Source organism: Ammospiza nelsoni, chromosome 5 (genome assembly GCF_027579445.1).
Source record: "Ammospiza nelsoni isolate bAmmNel1 chromosome 5, bAmmNel1.pri, whole genome shotgun sequence".
NCBI lineage: Eukaryota > Metazoa > Chordata > Aves > Passeriformes > Passerellidae > Ammospiza > Ammospiza nelsoni.
In genome coordinates, this window is record NC_080637.1 from 35,805,449 (window position 1) to 35,824,390 (window position 18,942).

General features: G+C 39.4%; 1 protein-coding gene across 4 annotated transcripts in view; it reads right to left on the reverse strand.

Moving 5' to 3' along the window:
- The window catches only part of ZFC3H1 (zinc finger C3H1-type containing), a 42,247-nt gene extending 32,460 nt beyond the window's left edge, over positions 1-9,787 (reverse strand). The window contains exons 1-5 of one of the 4 annotated variants that reach the window (XM_059471960.1): positions 9,196-9,787; positions 4,465-4,884; positions 880-938; positions 437-632; positions 29-255 (exon numbers count right to left, since the gene is read on the reverse strand). In XM_059471960.1, the coding sequence (XP_059327943.1) occupies positions 29-255; positions 437-632; positions 880-938; positions 4,465-4,884; positions 9,196-9,784 (1,491 nt within the window). In that variant the 5' untranslated portion in view covers positions 9,785-9,787. Of the gene's footprint in view, positions 1-28; positions 256-436; positions 636-879; positions 945-4,464; positions 4,885-9,195 lie in introns of all 4 variants that reach the window. The other 3 variants (XM_059471958.1, XM_059471957.1, XM_059471956.1) reach the window with 3 other exon arrangements.
- Positions 9,788-18,942: the final 9,155 nt, after the last annotated feature.

Genomic DNA, 18,942 nt, shown 5'->3' on the forward strand with positions numbered 1-18,942 from the left:
CCAGAACACCATGTAAGAAATTTCTTACCCTGCTTCTTGATCTCCTCTTTCCTCCAACTAGCTTCATAAATCGATTGTACTGCTCTTCCTGATTTGAGAGGTCCCTAATCTTTCTTATTTCTTCTTCTCTCTTTCTTCTCTCCTCCTCTTCTTCTTGTTTCCTCTGGTCTTCCTCTTTCTGCCGCCTGTCTAGCTCCTTTTGCTGCTGCATCTTCTTTGAGGTCTTTGTCTGTTGCTTCCTCAAAGTTTGCTTGCCTTTAAATAAAGAAGTTTGTGATTAACACTATCTTACCTAATTGGTTCCACCTAATCCTAGATTCTTCAAGAGCTTTGAGTAAATGTGAGAGTTTAGAATGACTAAAGGCTCATTGCTCACATTTGCTTTTTTTTTAGGCCATGCCATTGACAGTCATTTCAGTAACATCAAACTTATTACCTGTAGTACTAGGTTTTTTTGTTGAATGTGCTTTTGTACTGGTTTTGATTTTCTGTGTTACACTTTTCGTTTTTGTTAATTTTTCCTTGCTTTCCTTCATCACCTGTTGTTCTTTTTGCTGCCATTTTTTACTAGCAGACTGAAGTGCAAGAAGCCTAAGTTGCAATTCAGACATCTCCTCCTCATCATCAAGCAGCTTCTTGAGAAGAAAACAGAAGAAAGGACAAGACAAAAAGTCAAGAAACATAATTTAGCAACTTTTTTATTTGCAAGGTCTTTTGGAATCTTTCCCCAATATTTTTACTAAAAGAAAGCTCAAAATGGTGTAATTTATTAAAAATTGACAGTTCCTATTACTGTAATGCTTCTGGACTGCCATTTGGAAAAAGCTATCAAGTACGATAATGCAATCATGCCTCATCTATTGAGGAATATTTTCTTACCTTTTCTGATGCAACATCTGAACTGCTAAGCTTTCGCACTGATGTTTGCTCTTTGTCTTCTGTACCTTCCAAGAGAAAAATACCATATTTTTGAACAAGCTGTTTCTCCTGAGACAGAGCTACATTAAAATGATACATGAATTTTAATCTACATACAACCATATTTTATCAGTATCACTGATACACAGTATAAAACAACAGCAGTGGTACATGCAAGATCACATGAACAAACATTCATATAAATTTGGCATGTCTGATAAAATCATGACTCCATAAGCCTAAGGCAAGACTTGTCATTTCTTAGTAAACCTATCTTAAGGTTCACATGTACTTTGTCAGAAACAGAAAAACAGATTTGCAAACAAGGGGAAAAGAAGACTTCTTGTCATGTGTTTTATACCCCATCTCGTATCAGCTGCTGTCCTGAGCATCTCATATTTCCCTGGCAGCTATTTTGAGTAACTGGTCATTCTTTTGCAGAATTAAATATAAAGGCCCAAAGCTGCAGTAAGAACACACTTCCTTCATTTCACAGCAAAGGCAAACAGAAAAAAGATATTGTGAAATGAATAGTGGAAACTAATAGTACAGCACTGTTTTTCCATAAATATTTAGGTGCTAAAATATTAATTTCTTAGACATCACAAAATATATCCAATTTTCATAATGTACATATAAACACATATATTGACAAACTATATTTTACACATGTATACATAATGCTGTACATATTGCAGTATTACATAATTTATTATAGCAAATAGTCAGTAATATAATTGGCTGAAAATAGTTATGCATTTTTATATAACCATCCATGCTTATAAGCATCAAACAAAGGAAAAACTTCAGAGTAAGAGCAATATAGCAAAAGAACTCCAAGCTTCTCTAAATTTTCTTTCCTCAAAGGAAGATTCCTTCCCATTATTCAAAATGGTGAAAAATAAACTCCAATTCTGTACAGCTTTAACCTTTCCTAGCATTTCATAAAAACTACATTCAGAAAGGCACTGTTTAAAGTACAGCAATATCTTATACGTAAACAAAAATGAAACTTTAAAAATGCAGGTCTTCCTCTTTGCACAAGCATGCCTTTTTTAAAAATGCACTTACAAAAAAAAAAAAGAAGAGTAATATCTAATACCCATATGAACTAGAGAAAAACTTTTAAGAAGTTAGTATAGTTATGTGAAGTTCCTAACCATCCACTTCACAGGATGAAAGTAGGAAGACAGATAGTACAGTAGGTTTTTTTATGCAAGCACACGAAGGGACATTCTATACAAATACAAATGCTCTTTCAAACCAGAAGGGGACACAGGCACATGGACACAACAGGCTAATGCACAACACAGGAAGTAAAGTAGAGAATATTGTCAAGCCTGTCAGAGCACCTGAACCACAAGGTTCAGGGAACCACAGAAAATTAATATAACAGACTGAAACTTCATAAGTTTTACGACAATTTCCTCAATTTTTGCAAGCCTGCAGAAACACCTAGTACAGTATTTAAAAAAACATAAAATGTGAAAACCAAATTTTGCTTATTTCCCAATACATGTAGGAGGTATTGCGGCAGTAAAGAGATTAATGTAGCATATATTCACTTAATGCACATGAATCTGCAATAACTCCAATTAGCTGAATTTTTCTTTGGAAGCCTGCCTTACATTGTCATAATCATATATAATCTGTCTGCTTTCAGATCATTCATATATCATAGATTTGAAAATCATGCAAAAATTAAATGCTTTTAATTTGCGTATTACGGCATCTATTTTTCACTATCATATCAACTGTATTATCAACTTTTTAAGTTTGGAAACTGGATTTTTGAGACTATTTTGCTTTTTAAACAGCTTTTTTACTCCTGTCCTGCTATGTACTCTTCCCACAGACTACTAGTTTTTCTTTTATTACCAAAATCAGTTTTATTCATGTGTGTCAATAAAATCTTATGACCTCTTAAAGAACACCAAAAAACACTATTATTAATGGGAAACACACAAGGGGGAGAAACTACCAGAATGAGGTGGTTTGACTAATAATTATCAGTTTTCTCTTTTGTTTTCTTTACAAGACCTGTCTTGTTTCTGAAGTCATACATAAATCATTCTGACTTTTAGTGCTCCTAGTCCTACCTTTCTTCATATTCCATACTCCTGCCAATTACTCACCTGCATTCTTAATCAATCCATTAACTACTTTGTCTCTTCCCACTCAAATTGACAGTTTACACACACTGGCAAATTAGTGAACACCAGATGACAAGTGATAGCCCCAAGCACCACCCTCAACCACAGCAATAACTTACTAGAACGACATGCAGCTTATGTCAGCTGCCTTATTTTGCTGCAGACTTAGAAGTAAGCTCTCAGTACAGGCCAGGTGGACATGATCACTTGTTTTTCAGTAACTGGCTAATGCAGCTCAGCAATTACCCTTTTTAGTCAGCAGCCCTGAACTATCTTAGACAAGACATTAATATTCTACCCTTGAGCTTCATTTTGTCTACAAATCCTTTCCATTTCTGGCCTATGATTTCTTGACTACTCGTGAATACCAACAATGATCAAAGTAATTCTTGTGAAAATATCTTATGGTGTTAATAACACCAAGGTTGTAGGTTTGATCCCTGTGTGGGACATTAACTTTTAAGCGTCAGACTTGATGATCCTTGCCTTCCAACTCAGAATACTCCGTGATCCTCATCTTACACTTTAACTAACATCTTACATCTTACACTTTAACTAACACAAAAAGGTGAAATGCAGAAAAAGGGGTCTCTAAATGTCTCTTTTCAGCTAAAAAACCCCACATTTTGCTTCTGCAGAAAAGAAACAAGGCAAAAGCAGAAGTAAAACTTTCAGTAGACAGTCAATGATTTCTGCTGTGAGCAGCAATTAAAACCTTCAAGTCTTGTCCTCATGCTTTCTGCCAAACAATTAAAGAAAACTCATTGTTTAAAATACAAATCCAAAGTAAAACATGCTTCCAAACATGTTTATGTAATTCAATGAATTAAAAAACACAAGAGTTAAGTACATTAAATCTTTAACTTGTAACTTCTAACATTTTAATTAAAGTTTTGCCCAACAACTAATAAATACAATAGGTAACACTGATGCCTTAAGTTTTTAGCTTTCATATTTTTCAGATTCTGTACTGCCTTAGTGTGCAACTGTGAACTTCATATAAAGAGTTAGCAAGTTGTCATCACAGTTCAGTTAGACAAAACAATCCTTTTCCAGCTTGAGAACCAAGGACACCATTGCAGCTTCAGGCCCAAAAAGTGTAAACAACAGCAAATTGAGGAGAGCAATCTGGGAGGATGGGGCTTCAAAATCTGAAGCTGTAATTGGACAATTAACCCCAATTCATAAATGGACCAAAAATAAAACTTAACACTTGGGACCAAGCGCCCATCTTAGGTGGAGCCACAGCCTGGCTCTTGTACTGCCTAAAGTGCATCCTTTGAAGGCCTTTTTAATAAATACCTACTTTATTCCTTTAATACTGTCTAGCCTCTGTTCTAGGTAGCCTCACAAGGCACCAACAGCTAAAATAACTTTACAAGTATTTCTTTACCTTGGCCAGATTCTGTTGCTTCAGATTTTTGCGAGGACTGCTTCATTCCTTCTTTGCCTTTTTTCAATCTGCTCCTCTCAGCTGGAGTAGGCAGTTTTTGTCTGAGAGGTTTCAGTTCAAATGCCTGAAAGCCCATAACCGGATTTTTCTCCTCAGGAGGTCCTTCTTTTACAGAGTCCGTTTTAATACTGTCATTTTCTACAGTTTTTTGGTCCTCAGTGTCCACTGTTTTTTCACCATCTTGTTTTTCATTTTCTTCCCTGTTGCTCAAAGCCAGTCTTTCATCTTTATTAATGTGTTCAAGTTCTAATTGTATCTGCTTATACTTCAAGAGAAGATCCTCAAAACTTTCTTCCACAGAGCTTTCATTTTTAGAAGAGTGGTTCTGCTTTCTAGATGGGGACCTTCCAAAAGTTTTAGCTGAAATACGGGTCAAGAAATTCAAGACAAGGACTTGTATAATCTTAAAACAGTACCGATATTACCACTGAAGACCAACTAAGACAAATGTAACTTATGACCATTCTCATATATTTTACCTTAAGGCTAGTTTGAAAAATATTCTGAATAAATACAAGCAGCATGCAAAAGCTGTAGCCATTATTACATACTGACAAACATTTTTCTCAAACTGACAATTTCAAATATCCTACTTATGACAAGAAGCTCATGAATTGCTAAGAAGTCTCATCTCTTACTCACACAACCCTCCTGGAAACAAGCTATAATGTTGACATGGTTCTCTATCATGGGAAGTCAAGCTTCCAGAATTCATAGTACTGACTTGCCATCTCACATTCTGGAAAAGACAGGTTAAATTCTTTCTTACTCATTTTAGACTTCCATAAAATGCCACATCTAGCCAATACTAAGCCCATAGCACAATTACACACTGCAGTAAATACAGTTCAGCAAATCAGGTAAGGCAAAGAAGAATCCATGAACAACTGAAGGGAATAAAAAAAAGTAACAGACTTGAAACCAAAACATTCAGAAATGCTGAAGACAACTGACAATTACTAATTACTCAGAAAAGTTTACCAATGAATGTTCAAGGCAAGCAGTGGAAATATTCTTAGGCGCCGCCATCCATAACAAAAGTTGCCACTATTTTGTCACTATCAACTCCTCTCACCTTAAGCTGACCCTCGAAAACGATCATGTAAAATAATCATGCTCAAGGGGAAATCTTTTAGGATACCAAGTCAGGTTTTACTCATTTGACTCACAGTATCAACCCCACTGTGCTAACAGCTGACTCACACACTCAGTTACACAAAACGCTTTTTGAACAACATCATCTCTTAAAACAATAAACAGAGTAAAACCAGAGGCTAAAATAGGTGTCCTCTGAATGCAGACATACTGAATCCAAAGGAAAACATACTTGTCTTCTGCTCTCAACAAGCATCGACTACTTGGATGTTTCTCTGTGTTAAGTTCTAACATTAGTATGAAGAATCTCTAAGTATCCAGCAAAAGCTACTTCCGTAATACCGGGAAATGTTTTGCTTTACAGTGCTTTCTCAACTGTCAGCACAAAAAGCAGAAACCTGCAAAGACAAACCACATAAAATCCAAAAAGCAATCAAAACAGTCTATAAATATGTTTAAAATGCTAAAAGCTGTATGCAGTATAACACCAAATTATGCAATAAGAATATCTGCTGAATTCCCTTCCAACACATATCTACTTCCAAAGAACCAGCTACATTCGCAATTTTGTAAGTCACAAGGAATTCTGAAGCTAATAAGTCTAACTGCTATTTGCTATTGGAATACTTAAGTAGCTTCCAAAGTCATCTGGAGATGGATAACAAGACAGTTTTGAGATTTTTTTTTTGTGCTCAAGATCATACAATTGCTAGAAGCTCCCACCAGAAATTCTGTGGTTCACATATGTAGAAAAAAGTTTTTTAGCGCTTTTACACATAGAATGCAAGACTCCATTAAGTGCTGTGAAAGGCAGACAAGCATGTACAAATTGAAACAACTATGCTTCAACCAACTCAAGAGAAACTTCATCCAAGAACCAGAAAGAAGAAACTGGGAGTTAGAAATGAAGAAAAATGTACACTGCAAAGAATTCAAAATTCAATGGAAACAGGAAGTTCCATAACAGTTCTGTATTTCAGACTCAAATTCCACAATTCTCTATGCAAGAATTCCTGAAGAATTACTATATAACAGCTTAACATTAAAGTTGCCAAGAATTGAAAGGGAAAAGCCTAATAAAAGCTAACATCCAAAAAGAGTAACAGGAATTCTTTAAGTGCTCTATCTTAAAGAATGTCCCTTATTCCACTTACATATATATTCCTATAAAACATGGTGCAAAGCACAAGTTCCAAGGATAAATCAAGTAAACAATCCCTGTCTTACCAGACTGTCATGGTTTACCCCCCTCAGCAACTTATTACCACACACTCTCACTCCTCCCTCCCTTCCATGGTGGGATGGGGAAAGAACTTGGAAAAGGGAAATGTGGGTTGAGGGAACATGGACTGATAAAAGAACAATTTAATAATGAAAAGCAAGTAAAATAGTAATAATAATGAAAATGGAGATAACAAAAAGAGTAGAATAACGCCCAAGGAAGGAGGGTGATACACAATACAACTGCTCACTACCCACTGAGAGATGCCCAGCCCAGCCCCAGGCAGCAAGCAGTGGCTCTCAGCTAGCTCCCCACAGTCTATACACTGGGCATGGCATTCTGTGGGATGCAACACCACTTTGGCCAAGTCTGGGTCTCAGTTTTGCACACTACCAGCCTCTTGTGCAGCTCCTCACCGGCACAGCATGGGACACTGGAAGTCCATGACTTAGTGCAGGCACTTCTCAGCTAAACACACTTCTCAGTGTATTATTAACATTATTCTCACATTACACCCAAAACACCACACCGTACCGGCTACTAAGAAGGCCAAAATCAGGACTCAAGACACTTAAAACATTTTATTTTCCAGAGGGAACTTCAGATACCATTCCAGGCCACAAGTCTCCTTGTACCAGTTGATATGAAAGTCTCCTCTGAAGTCACATGCCAATGAACTACAGTGGTACTCCAGTAATGTTACCAACATGGAGGTACCTTAGTATTGATTAATTCTCTAAAGTTGACTGTATTAGGTGGCAAGGAAGTTTAAAAAAACAGGAAGTAACTCATATTGAGGGAAAATCATGGACCTTCCTTAACTATATGATCCATAAACAATTGAATGGTCAATTACTAAAGAGCAAGAGTAACAGAACATCCTCCATCTACCATGTTTCAACAGATGTTTAAATCTTAAGTGCCAAGAACAAGAACACTTCCAACATCGTCATTTTCTACTTTTGGTTTGAAAATGGAATTATTCGTTTCGGAATCTCTTTTAATTAAAAGACAGAAGGAGACTGCATCAGTCTCATTAAGAAACATTACAAGTTCTGTTTTGGACAATCTCCACACTTGTCCTGCTAAACTCCTTATACAGAAAGTAACAACCTCCAGGTAGTCAGAGCACCACTACAAAGAGACTTGAAATCTATTTTCAGCATTAGAATTGTCTTACTGTGAAACCTTGGGCAAATCACATCTTCACTTGCCTCTCAGGATAAAACCCTTCAATGAAAGGCTCCAATGAAGCCTTCAATAATGCCATAATTTGAGACGAAATAAAATCATCTCTATTGCTAATTTACACATTCCATCTATATTTAAACAAATAAATATTAATGACATAAATAATAATCTTGTATCTAAAACAAGATTCAAGAGACCCAAGAAATCAACCCATGCAAATTTTGGTTCTAGCAAAAACACATCCTTTGACTATTGACATGAAGGACAATAGAACACTGTAAAATTCTGGAGAATAGGATTTAACCACTATCTCCCTTGCTCACTGCTTTTACACTCATCTACATTTTCAGTAATGCAACAATGCAGTCACATCAAGTAACCAGGTGCCCCAAGCTACACTCAGCATCAGTTCTTTACTTCCTCTAGCAGAGAAGAAAAATTAGGCAAGCTTTTCCCACCACTTTTGCAATTCCTGCTCTGAAAAGCACAAAATATCGAAATTCTCGTAATGAATCACCTAAACTCTTAAGATAAATCAGTGGAGAAAATCCTACAAGAAATGGTGGGTACGGCTTTCATCTGAATGCCCATACAAACTACAATTTGTGTGTGCAGATCCACTCCAGCTTAGCTAAAACTGACTAAAGCTAAACCTATGTGTAATAGCCTCTGAAGAGATGAAAGTGAAAATGAAAAAAACACTAGATCCTTCATTGCCCAATACAGTAAATTAACAAGCTTAGGGTTCTATCTTTACAATTGTGACATTAATGATACATATTAAAATTGCCGCACCAAAGACTGACCCCACTTCACAATATTCGCACTTGGGGCTAGAAAAGCAGCCGCCCGAATCCAATCGACAAAAGCTTCCTTTCAGGCTATGCTTTTCCTTTTTCCCTACACCCGACGGATCGGCCAAGCCGCCAGCTAGGCCACGGCTGTAATCCGACTTCCCAGCAGCCTCTCCTTAAGCAGGGCCGGCTGCCCCGGCCAATCCCCAGGATTAGCTTTGGAGCTTCCCTCTCCGTTAGCGCTGCGGGAATCCCGCTGCCAGCGCGGAGGGAACCGCGTCCTTCTCACGGCCACGTAGCGCGGCGCGGCCCCACCCAGGCCCACCGCAGCAGCACGGGCCCCCCGCCCCGCTCACGTCCCAAGGATACATTTCCGAGGCGAGGGCTCCCTCCAGCCCTGGCTGCTGCTGAACCCGGCGCCGCCTCCCCCTCCGGGCGGCCTCCCGGGAGGGTTGCCCGGCCGATCGCTGCAGCCTCGGCTCCGGCCCCAGCGCCCACCGCCCCGGTAGGGCCGGCCTCGGAAGCGGAACCGATCCAGGGCGTTGTGGCTGCGCTCCCAGAAGGAGAGCCGGGGGCCCGCGTCGGAGTGCGAGCCCGGCGGCATCCGCGGCGCCGGCGGGTGGGAGCGGAACGAGTCCTTAGGCCGGTAGCCGCCGTGGCCGTGCACGTGTCCCGTGTCGGGCGGAGGCTGGTGCCGCGAACGCGGGAAGGGCCGCCCGGGGGAGGACATGGAGCCGCTCCCATGGAGCCCGGGGGGCGGCCGGCGCCTCGAGTACGGCCTGCTACTGCTGCTGCTGCTACCGCCGCTACCGAGGCCGCCGGCATGCTCGGAGCCGCCGCCATAGGGCCCGAAGCCGTTGTTGTCATCGTCGCTGATCTCGCCATCCTCCAGCTCCCCTTCCTCCTTCGGGGAGAGCCCGCTGGGGTCGGGCGCGGCCGCCGCCTCCGCGGCCGCCATGGGCCCACGACAACGGTCTCGGCGCGCCCTGCGGCCCCTCGGCTGGCCCGCGCGGACTCTCGCGAGACCACGCCCCGTCCCTCCCGCTTGGGAGGAGACAGAGCCGAGATGCGTAAGAGAAGAAACGGCTCCGGGGGACGCCCCTATTGCGGGGTATCCTGGGTAATGTAGTTCTCCACTCGGGGCGAGCCCGTGCAAAGCACGGCCGAGGGACGCCGGCGCCTCAACCAATCGCGCAGCGGCGGCGGGCGGCGAGCGCCAATGGGCGCGCGGCCCTCCATGTTGGTAGGGGAGCGGGTGGGGAGGAGGAGGCCGCCATCTTATCGAAGGGCATGGCATTGCGTGGGAATGGAGCGGTGGCATGGCGGCGGGCTGCTGTGCCCTGCCCTGCCCTGCCCTGCCCTCCGGCGCAGGATGATCAGTGGCAGCTTCCTTTAGCGCCGTCCAGGCTGCGGGGGCTTGTGCCTCCTGGGTGCTGATTGCAGGTGCTGGGTGCCATTTCTCTGTTGGTGCGGCCTGTGCCCTGCTGCTCTCCCCAACAGTGCACAGGCTGCTTGAGAAGGGAAAGCAGCGAGTGTTCAGGCATTAACCCTCAGAACCCTCCTAGTAGCTAAACTAATGTTAAAATCTTTAAGAAGGAGGTGTCTGCAAAGCCTTCCAGAGTTGTAATTGCCTAGAAGTGAAATGTCCTAATGCCTTCCATGATAAAAGTGACAAGTGAGTATCAGAGAATGTAAAACTTCATAAACAACTTCAATAATTTGTTTTATTTTGGTATCTCTAAGTAGCATTCTGTTGCTACCTGGTTGGTTGTTGAGGTATGCAACATCCTGCCAAGACTGCTGACTGGAGAGCAGTAATGACTTGGTTGTGCAGAAAAAAACTCATTTTAAATAAAGCTTTTCTAAGTCAGATTGGTGTCTCCTGTAAAACTCACAAAGCCTGACTTTAAAAACTGAGAAACCTGAGAGGTTCCTTTGAATTATGCACGCTAAATGTCTTTGCAGATTTGCCATGGTTTTCAAACTTGGAGAAGGATGGCTGCATCTTCATGCTTTCCCTGAGAGCGAATTATTAAGATGTTTTGTAGGGTATTTTTTAGTGAGTAATATGCTATGAAATCACAAGCACCAAAATAAAACTCAGTATCATGTTGCTATTTATTTCCCCTTGCCTTCCTCTCTGGACTTTGTTTAAATCCAGCAAGAATAGAGAGAGTGGATAAAGCATATGCTTTGTAAAGTCCAAAATGTTGTGCCAAACAAGCTTACTTTTCTTAGCTCAAAACACTTTTCACCCTCTTTTTTTTTTGATCTAACAGGACAAACTATATGAGTCAAAATAGATAGCATTGCAGTGACTTCATACAAAACTGGATAGAGTAATGGAAGATGTATATCATATCCTAAATTTCTCAATTTTTTTTCTGTTTAAAACAATATGCATTCTTTGAAGATGTTTACAGGGAAGCAAGTTAAAGGCTTGCTGTTTCACTCCCCCTCCCCAGCCCATGTATACATCATTGTACATTAGTATGCTGTTTGTGTCAGTACTTCTACTCAAATTGTTGGTGTCTCTAGGAATCAGGCTTGAGTTATTTTACATATCCCACAGGACTAAAAACATGCAAATATTACTTAGGACATACTGAAAACTTTATCAAGTAGCAGCTGGAGGTCAAGCAGGTTTTTAAACATTGCTAGGTGCCTGTGTCCATGTCTGAAATCTAACCCACTGTAGTTACAAAGCAGTTTCAGTATCACTACATGTAAGCTGCAGAAATTTCCCTCCCAGCACACGTCCTTACTTGGGCATCCCAGGGCTTTGCATATATCTGATTCCAGTTGCATTTGAATAGTTACCTTTATTTTTAAGTTTGTTCACACACCAGTAGGAAATTACTATCAGTGTCTTTTAGACAGAAAAGGAAAACATTTCTAGAACTGTAAAATATTGGCAAAACATCAGCTCTTTTGTGGAAAATTACTTTGACATGGGTATTCCTACTCTGTTGATTTTTATTGTATGTTTGCTTACTGTTCATCCAACAACTGTGCTGAATTTATTCAAAAATGCTATATGATCTGTATTATAAACTTCTGTCTAAGAGAAAACTTAACCATCTGTACTTAACCATCTGTAAAAGAATACCCTGAGAATCTTCCAGTAGTTTTGTATATCCTGTGGTATCATATGTCCCTTCCTTCATTTCAGTCATCTGATATTCCTAGCTTTTTGCTATCATCTAGGGTTATCACATGAGTAATTTTAAATTTTCAGAAACAAGCAGATTCACCACAGCTATTAAATAGAGAAATTGATAGTGTTCTTTTCTGTAAAGGGAATAAAAAGGCATATGTAAAAAGAATGTTTTTCTGATGGTTTTGCTACCTACATATTTGAACAAAGGCCATAAATGTGAAAACTGCAAGGGAGCTGCCATTCAAGTAGAAAATATGAAGGAACTTCCTTGCTTATGACATGAGTAATAGATAAAGATATTTTTGTGAGGTTTTATTGAAATGTGTGAACTTAAGAGAAAAAAGAAAGAAATTTTATTTTAGCTGCATTTGACTTCATGCCTGTAAAACAGACTATATTGCTGCTGGAGAAAAAAAATTATTAAATAGTGAATATATTTTCAGTAAAGGACAAATAAAATAATTTAAAATACAGAAGATAGTGCATTTTAGTACAGGAGCACAGAATTTAACTTGTTTCAAAGTTTGAGGCAGGAAATTAGTTACATGTTTACCATATAAATTAAATTCAATGATAAAAAGTAAAGTGGTTTTTGTTTTTACAGAAGCACAGTCTGAGTTACAAGAACTTGGTCAGATTTCAGACATGTAAGACATTCAGTATTTTTTGGTACTATAATATTTGGCTTAGGCTAAAATTAATTTTGCTCTTCTTGCTTTGCAAGTGTCAATTACTATCATAGGTTCAGGGTAGATCCCCTAGTTGTTGAGGTAACAAAGATAAATATATTCTTAGCATTTCTTCCACAGTTTTGTAGTTTTTCCTGTGTTCTGCCTGTGCCAGCTGACACAATGTCCAGTTAATCCACAATTTGACACTGTTGCACTATTTGACATAATTTTGTTGTTCCGTTTCTTAACTCATTTCTTCTGGATTATTTTTGTTTGTTTTTTTTTTTTTTTTTAACAGAAAGTTGGGTGAAATCTTCCAAAGAAGAAAGTTGCTATCCAATTAGGAACATCCAACTTCAAAATAAGCAGTAAGGTAGGTAATTTCTTACTGAGCATAGTCTGAACACAATGCCTTCAAAATGTCTTGAACAAAATGCCTTCAAAATATATACGAAAGTAAAAAGAAGTAAAAATTAGAGGAGACTGTAGGATTGAAAAAAGAACAAAGAATCACATTCAAATAGCAGGCAGAGCTGCATAATGATAGAATTAAATACTCACCTCAGGACATGCTTAAAATTAATTAATATTTTACCAAGAGATATATCTGAGCAAATTATATTAAATGCCTAAAGGAATCTTCCCTTGGATGAGGTAAAAGTATGAGATATTTATATTTTACAGAAGACTATTCATAAAAGTTTTTAAAATAAAAAAAATAGTCTGTAATTTTTATTTTGGTATTTATAGTGAATTAATGGTAAAATACAAATCAGTCCCATTGTTATGTTCTCGGACATGCACTTGGTGATGAGAAAAATCTTTTTATGACTGCAATTATTCAATACCTATCAGTTACTAAAAAAGATGTTTTTAAAATCTGGAAGATGTCAAAATGCAGTTTTAGGTTTTCACCTCAGGTATTAATAGTCTGATGGAAGAGCTGATTCTAAGAGTTCTGTCTTCCCAAAAGACAGAACTCTTGCACACAAGAAGCTTTTTTCTTTTGCAAGAGATTTTATTTTTAGGAACATAAAATAATCACTGCAGATAACTTCAGATGAAACACACTTAAGTAGCAGTTAACTCCCTCCTGCTAGATGTTGGTAAAAGAATGGAAATTTCCTCTCAGGAACCTCAGCACCCTTTCCTGCATCCTCAGAGGTTTTCAACTGAGGATCCTGCATTGCTACTTGAGACCTACACAAGCTTTTGAGCGAGGACTCCTGGAAGTGGGCAACATGTTGAAGAGAAGTGTGCAAGCAAGGTCTGAAACTGAACCACAGAACTCATGTCCTCTTTAGGGCAAAGAAGACTATAGGCTTTTTCTGTTGAGTTTATACTTGTATTGGACACCTAGCCCATGATTAAGACTGTTATGAGTGTGTAATGCTCTTTTTTTTTTTTTGCCCTTTGATGGCATGTTTGTTGTTCCTTAAGTCTTCAAATTGTGTACAGAGAGGGTTGATAATAGTTATTTATAGTGTTATTTGTAGAATACAGATGCTACAGCCAAGTTAGAGATATTTAACAGATCAAGTGTCTGTGGTAATTTTTTATGCTTGGATAGATATGCAAGTACATACATAGTAGATTACATGCAGCACTTCAACTATTTTGGTATTTTCCTCAGTGATTTTTAAATACTTCAGATATTCCTCAAAACATAAACTCTGAAACTAAAAGCTCAAATTAGCATGATTCAAAATAGTATAAACAATTGTAACTTTTCTATTTGACAGGTAAATACTGCAATGGATTTGGTTCCACAGAGAATGATAGAAGGAGAAAGAAGTGAAGAAATAAACTTCACAATAATTTCCTGGGATTTTTTTTTTCTGAAATTATAGTGTAGTGTTGTCATCTATGTATGAAAGGTATGATACCTTTCTTTTTGTTAAAAACACTGTAGAAACATATAGAAGCAATATCCTAAAATGTCCTGCAATTTTGAGAATTACTCTTTCCCATGTGGCATGTTGCATTTGCTTTCAAATAACAAGTGTTCCCAGGTGCAACTAATCCCTGGTGATGGGTAGGAGTTGGAGCTTCATGCATATCTCTATTGGATCAACTTGGATCAGTTCCCATCTGTGGCCTTGGACAAGGAATTTCTGCCTTCAGGGCTTTCCAGATTGGCTGTTTTACTGACAAATTATATGCCATAAGAAGCATGATGACACCTTCACTAGAGTGAAGAGGGATATTGAAACACACCCAGCATTTTGAAATATTTAAGTCTTTAGCATAATGGTAGGCCAACTGAAGATATTTTAATAGGTTATGTAAAGATACAAAAATTTTCAACTGTTTGGGGGCAAAGCATTTGTATGGATCTGATGCTGTTGATATTGAGTCCTGTGTGTGTCACTTTTGTGTAGACTCAGGTCTGGGGTCCACAATGGTGGTACATTCAGAGGCAAGTTCTGGAAGTATTTCTTTTTTTTTCAACCTGTGAGTGAGTAGTCTTGCCACTATTAGAGCTCACCTGTTGCTTGGATCTATGTGATGGATTAGGTGAGCTCTGCAGCAACCTTATGGGCTTACCTGTTGCAATTTCCCATGGACATAGTGTGTTTTTTTTATTCATTGTGACCTTGATGTATATTAGGGCCAAAGGGAAAGCATTTGTGCCTTTTAGGCTAGTTTATTCACAAAGTTTGGCCAGTGTAATTCTTAAACAGATTTCTTCCTTTCAGCCCCTTCAAAGTGTAAACACCCTTGGCTTCCTAGGGCTTGACAGGTCCTCTGGACAACAGGTCCTGTGAAATGAGTCTCCTGGTCACTATGTGGTACAGTGAGTATTCCAAAATGATACATTGTCTGAAAAGTTTCTTAGTGACAGTAGTAGCATCAGCATTTCTATATGGACAGACCTCTACCCATCCTGAGAAAAAGTTTATGATTAAACAAGTGTATTTGTGGTTACATTGTTTGGATATCTGCATAAAATCCACTTGCAAATTTACAAGGAAACCCATGTGTCTAAATGTGCTGCATCTTTGGTTTTGACCCTTCAGCTGATGTTATGAACCAAACAAATTGGACAAGTGCTGCAGTACTGCTGTGCTCTTATAGAAAATTTGGGGCAACCCAAGCTTGCACTGATGCAATCACACCCCCTTGCCGGGGTGAGCCACCAGGTGAGTCACACCAGCAAAGTGAGGAGGAGCTGAGGTGCAACAAGGTGGTCATCTGGGGACAGCCATGAGGACTCAAGGTGTAACTGGCACACCTGGCACAGTCAGGCAATGTTTTCATCTTCTAGGGCTGAGTCCTGCAAAACAGTTCTGAAAGAGAAGCAGATGGTGACTGCTGTGTGGAAAGGCTGATGAGAGCATTTACAGGAGTGTGCCAGCCAGAAGGACCCACTGTCCTTGCTGATTGATTAATTAAGGCCATTTCTTGTTTGATATCATCATAAGGAAAAACATGAGTGTAGTATTTTACTATTGCTAAGAGCAGGCAGTACTAATGCTTGCAGAAGAGCTTCAACATAGCAGCCAGGCACTTACATTGGAGTGCAAAGGGATGTTGAGAAGCTGAGTTGCTTTCAAAGTTATCCACAACTGTGCATAGCCCCAAAGGTATATCAGGAATTGGTGTAACACATAGCTAAGGAAAGCCCATGGCTCTTGTGCAAGTACAGAAGTGCTAATCAGGACAGCAAGTCCTGCAGTTTATACTGGAGAGCAATAATAAGCTTCCACTCCTTTGGTGGAAGTACAGACATCACATCCTGGAGCTGCATCAGAGGGCTGGAACACCTCTCCTATGAAGAAAGGCTGAGAGAGTTGTGTCAGTTCAGCCTGGAGAAGAGAAGGTACAGGGAGACCTTTTAGCACCTTCCAGTACCTAAAGGGGCTGACAAGAGAGCTGGAGAGGGACTTGTTACAAGGGTGTGTAATGATAGGAAAAGGGGAGATGGCTTTAAAACTAAAAGAGGGTCAGTTTAGAAGCAATACTAGGAAGATCTTCTTTAGTGTGAGGGTGGAGAGGCACTGGAATAGGTTGCCCAGGGAATTCATGGATGCCCTATCCCTAGAAGTGTTCAAGGCCAGGGTGGAAGGGGCTCTAGGCAACCTGATCTAGTGGAAAGTGTCTCTGCCCATGGTAGGTTGGTTGGAAGTAGATGGTCTTTAAGGTCGCTTCCAACACAGACCATTCATTGACTCCATGGATGGCCTGTGGAGCCACAGGGAGCCATCTATAAGAGGGATTATGTCTGGCTTCTGTAGGAGAAAATCTCTGATTTCATGGAAGGGTGCTAAGGGAGTTCTATGGCAGCAGGGCAGTCATGGCAATCTCCACAGGCAGGGCCACGATGTAATGCTACAGGGTTAAGGACAGAACAGCAAGAGTCTTTGCTGTTGGAAGGAGTTTTTGTTGGAAAATATGTCTGTGCTAGTCGGAAATATGCAGAGTTCTCCCTTTATAAAAGGGCTGCAACAGGATGGGGAACAGCAACAGTTAGGGGATATCCTAGAACTAGAGTATCAGGGTGGGAGGTTTTTTTTTTAATTAAAAAAACAGCTGCAATGACTTTTCATAATTTCTTTTGCTTAGATTTTATTTAGCTTTTTTCCATTCGATGTCTTTTCATACCAGCTGAAAAAGACATCCCATTGGACTGTGCCACCAGGTTGCCTGATTATTTATACTATTAAACATTCCAACAAGAGAGCCAGACTTTAAAAAATGAATGGCTAATAAAAGTGATATTACAAAAAAGGAGTATGCATATTACTTCTCAGTTGGTAGCTGTGAAGTGTTGGGACTGCAGGCCCAGAGAATTAAACTGATAAATGAAGAGGTGTGACGTGACCCTCAATACCAGGACAATTTCTCAGCTTTTCTTGAAGCACTTCACTGTTATTTTTAAATGTAATCTGAACTATGAATATGTAAGAAAATTAAAGAATTTTAAATATTTTGTCCAGCTCCAAACAGCTTTTCTTTACGCTATTTCCAGGAAAACTCAGGAACCTTAACTTGGCAAGGAAACAAGTTGAAAGGGACGGTAGTCACAAAGGCACAGAGGGCTGATATTTGACTTTGCCTGTTTTGCTAAATAGGTGAACACAGATTCAATCCTTCAAGAGCAGCTGGTGCTTAGGACTAGCCCACTCTCTAGGGACTTCCTGGAATCATCTCCTCAGAGCAGTCCAAATACATCTGGAGAGTAGCTGTACAGTTAAGCAGTGTCAATTACTGAGAGGTCAGTGTTTCAACTGCACGCAGCTACTTTTATTTTTTATTTTTCATTTAGCAGTATAAATATATAATCAAAGTCTTCTCTCTTAGTTAATACAGAAAGAAAAGTTTCTTTGCTGTTTGTTTCAGTTCCTCTGAGGTAACAGACTTCAGAGGGGTGATACATTGCAGGAATCTCCTTCTGTTAATTAGTAGGAGGAGAGTGACATCCATAGGCTCAAATTGACTGTATATATGCAAATGTCCTAAGGCAATTCTTGAACATCATGTCATGAGCCATTTCTGTAAAAGTTTCAGTACCTTCTGTCAGCCAGCAGCTAATAGTGGCCTGATTATTGTACAGAAAATTTTTCATTACTAGCTATATTTGCATGTGAGCCTTTTCTAGTAAAACTGTAAGATCAGTTTTCAGGAAAAAAGAATAACAAATTCAGAATCTCTCTGTTCTGACTCTGGAAGAGTTCTCGAGTTTCTTGTTTTCACAGTCTTTGACAAATGTTCTTTTGGGTTTGAATCTTTAGGGGAAGGGGAAAAAAAAACAGCTCCAGTGTACCTAAGGCTGACACCTAAATCAGTGTCTGACATAAGAGAAATTAAACATATAAGATGAATTCCAGATACTTGGACATATTTACAGGTGGAAGTCTCAAATAATTAACATAAAAGCAGGCTGGTAAAGTCTCAAGCCAAAAGTCTGCAAAATATATTTTAAAAAAGTCATGAGCCATTCTACTAAAATAATAATGAATGTTTAAAATGTTCACTTTTTATTTATTTATTGAGATTTCTTCTGAGAAGATTTTGTTTGAATCCTAGTTATTCTCATTTCTGCATCTATATTATCAAATGTCCATGTCATCAAGAAAAAATAAATGACTTGCAAGACTTGGCAGCTGGGAGATACTCCATTCTTCAGTTCTGTGAACTCTAGAACATCACTGTTGTTATAGTGATGTTCTAGAGTTCACAGAACTGAAGAATATAGTATCTTGAAAAGCAGAGCACCAAGTGTTGTTTATGTTTGTTATGAGAAAGGCATAAATAAGGCATAAATGCAGATTCCTTTCACAG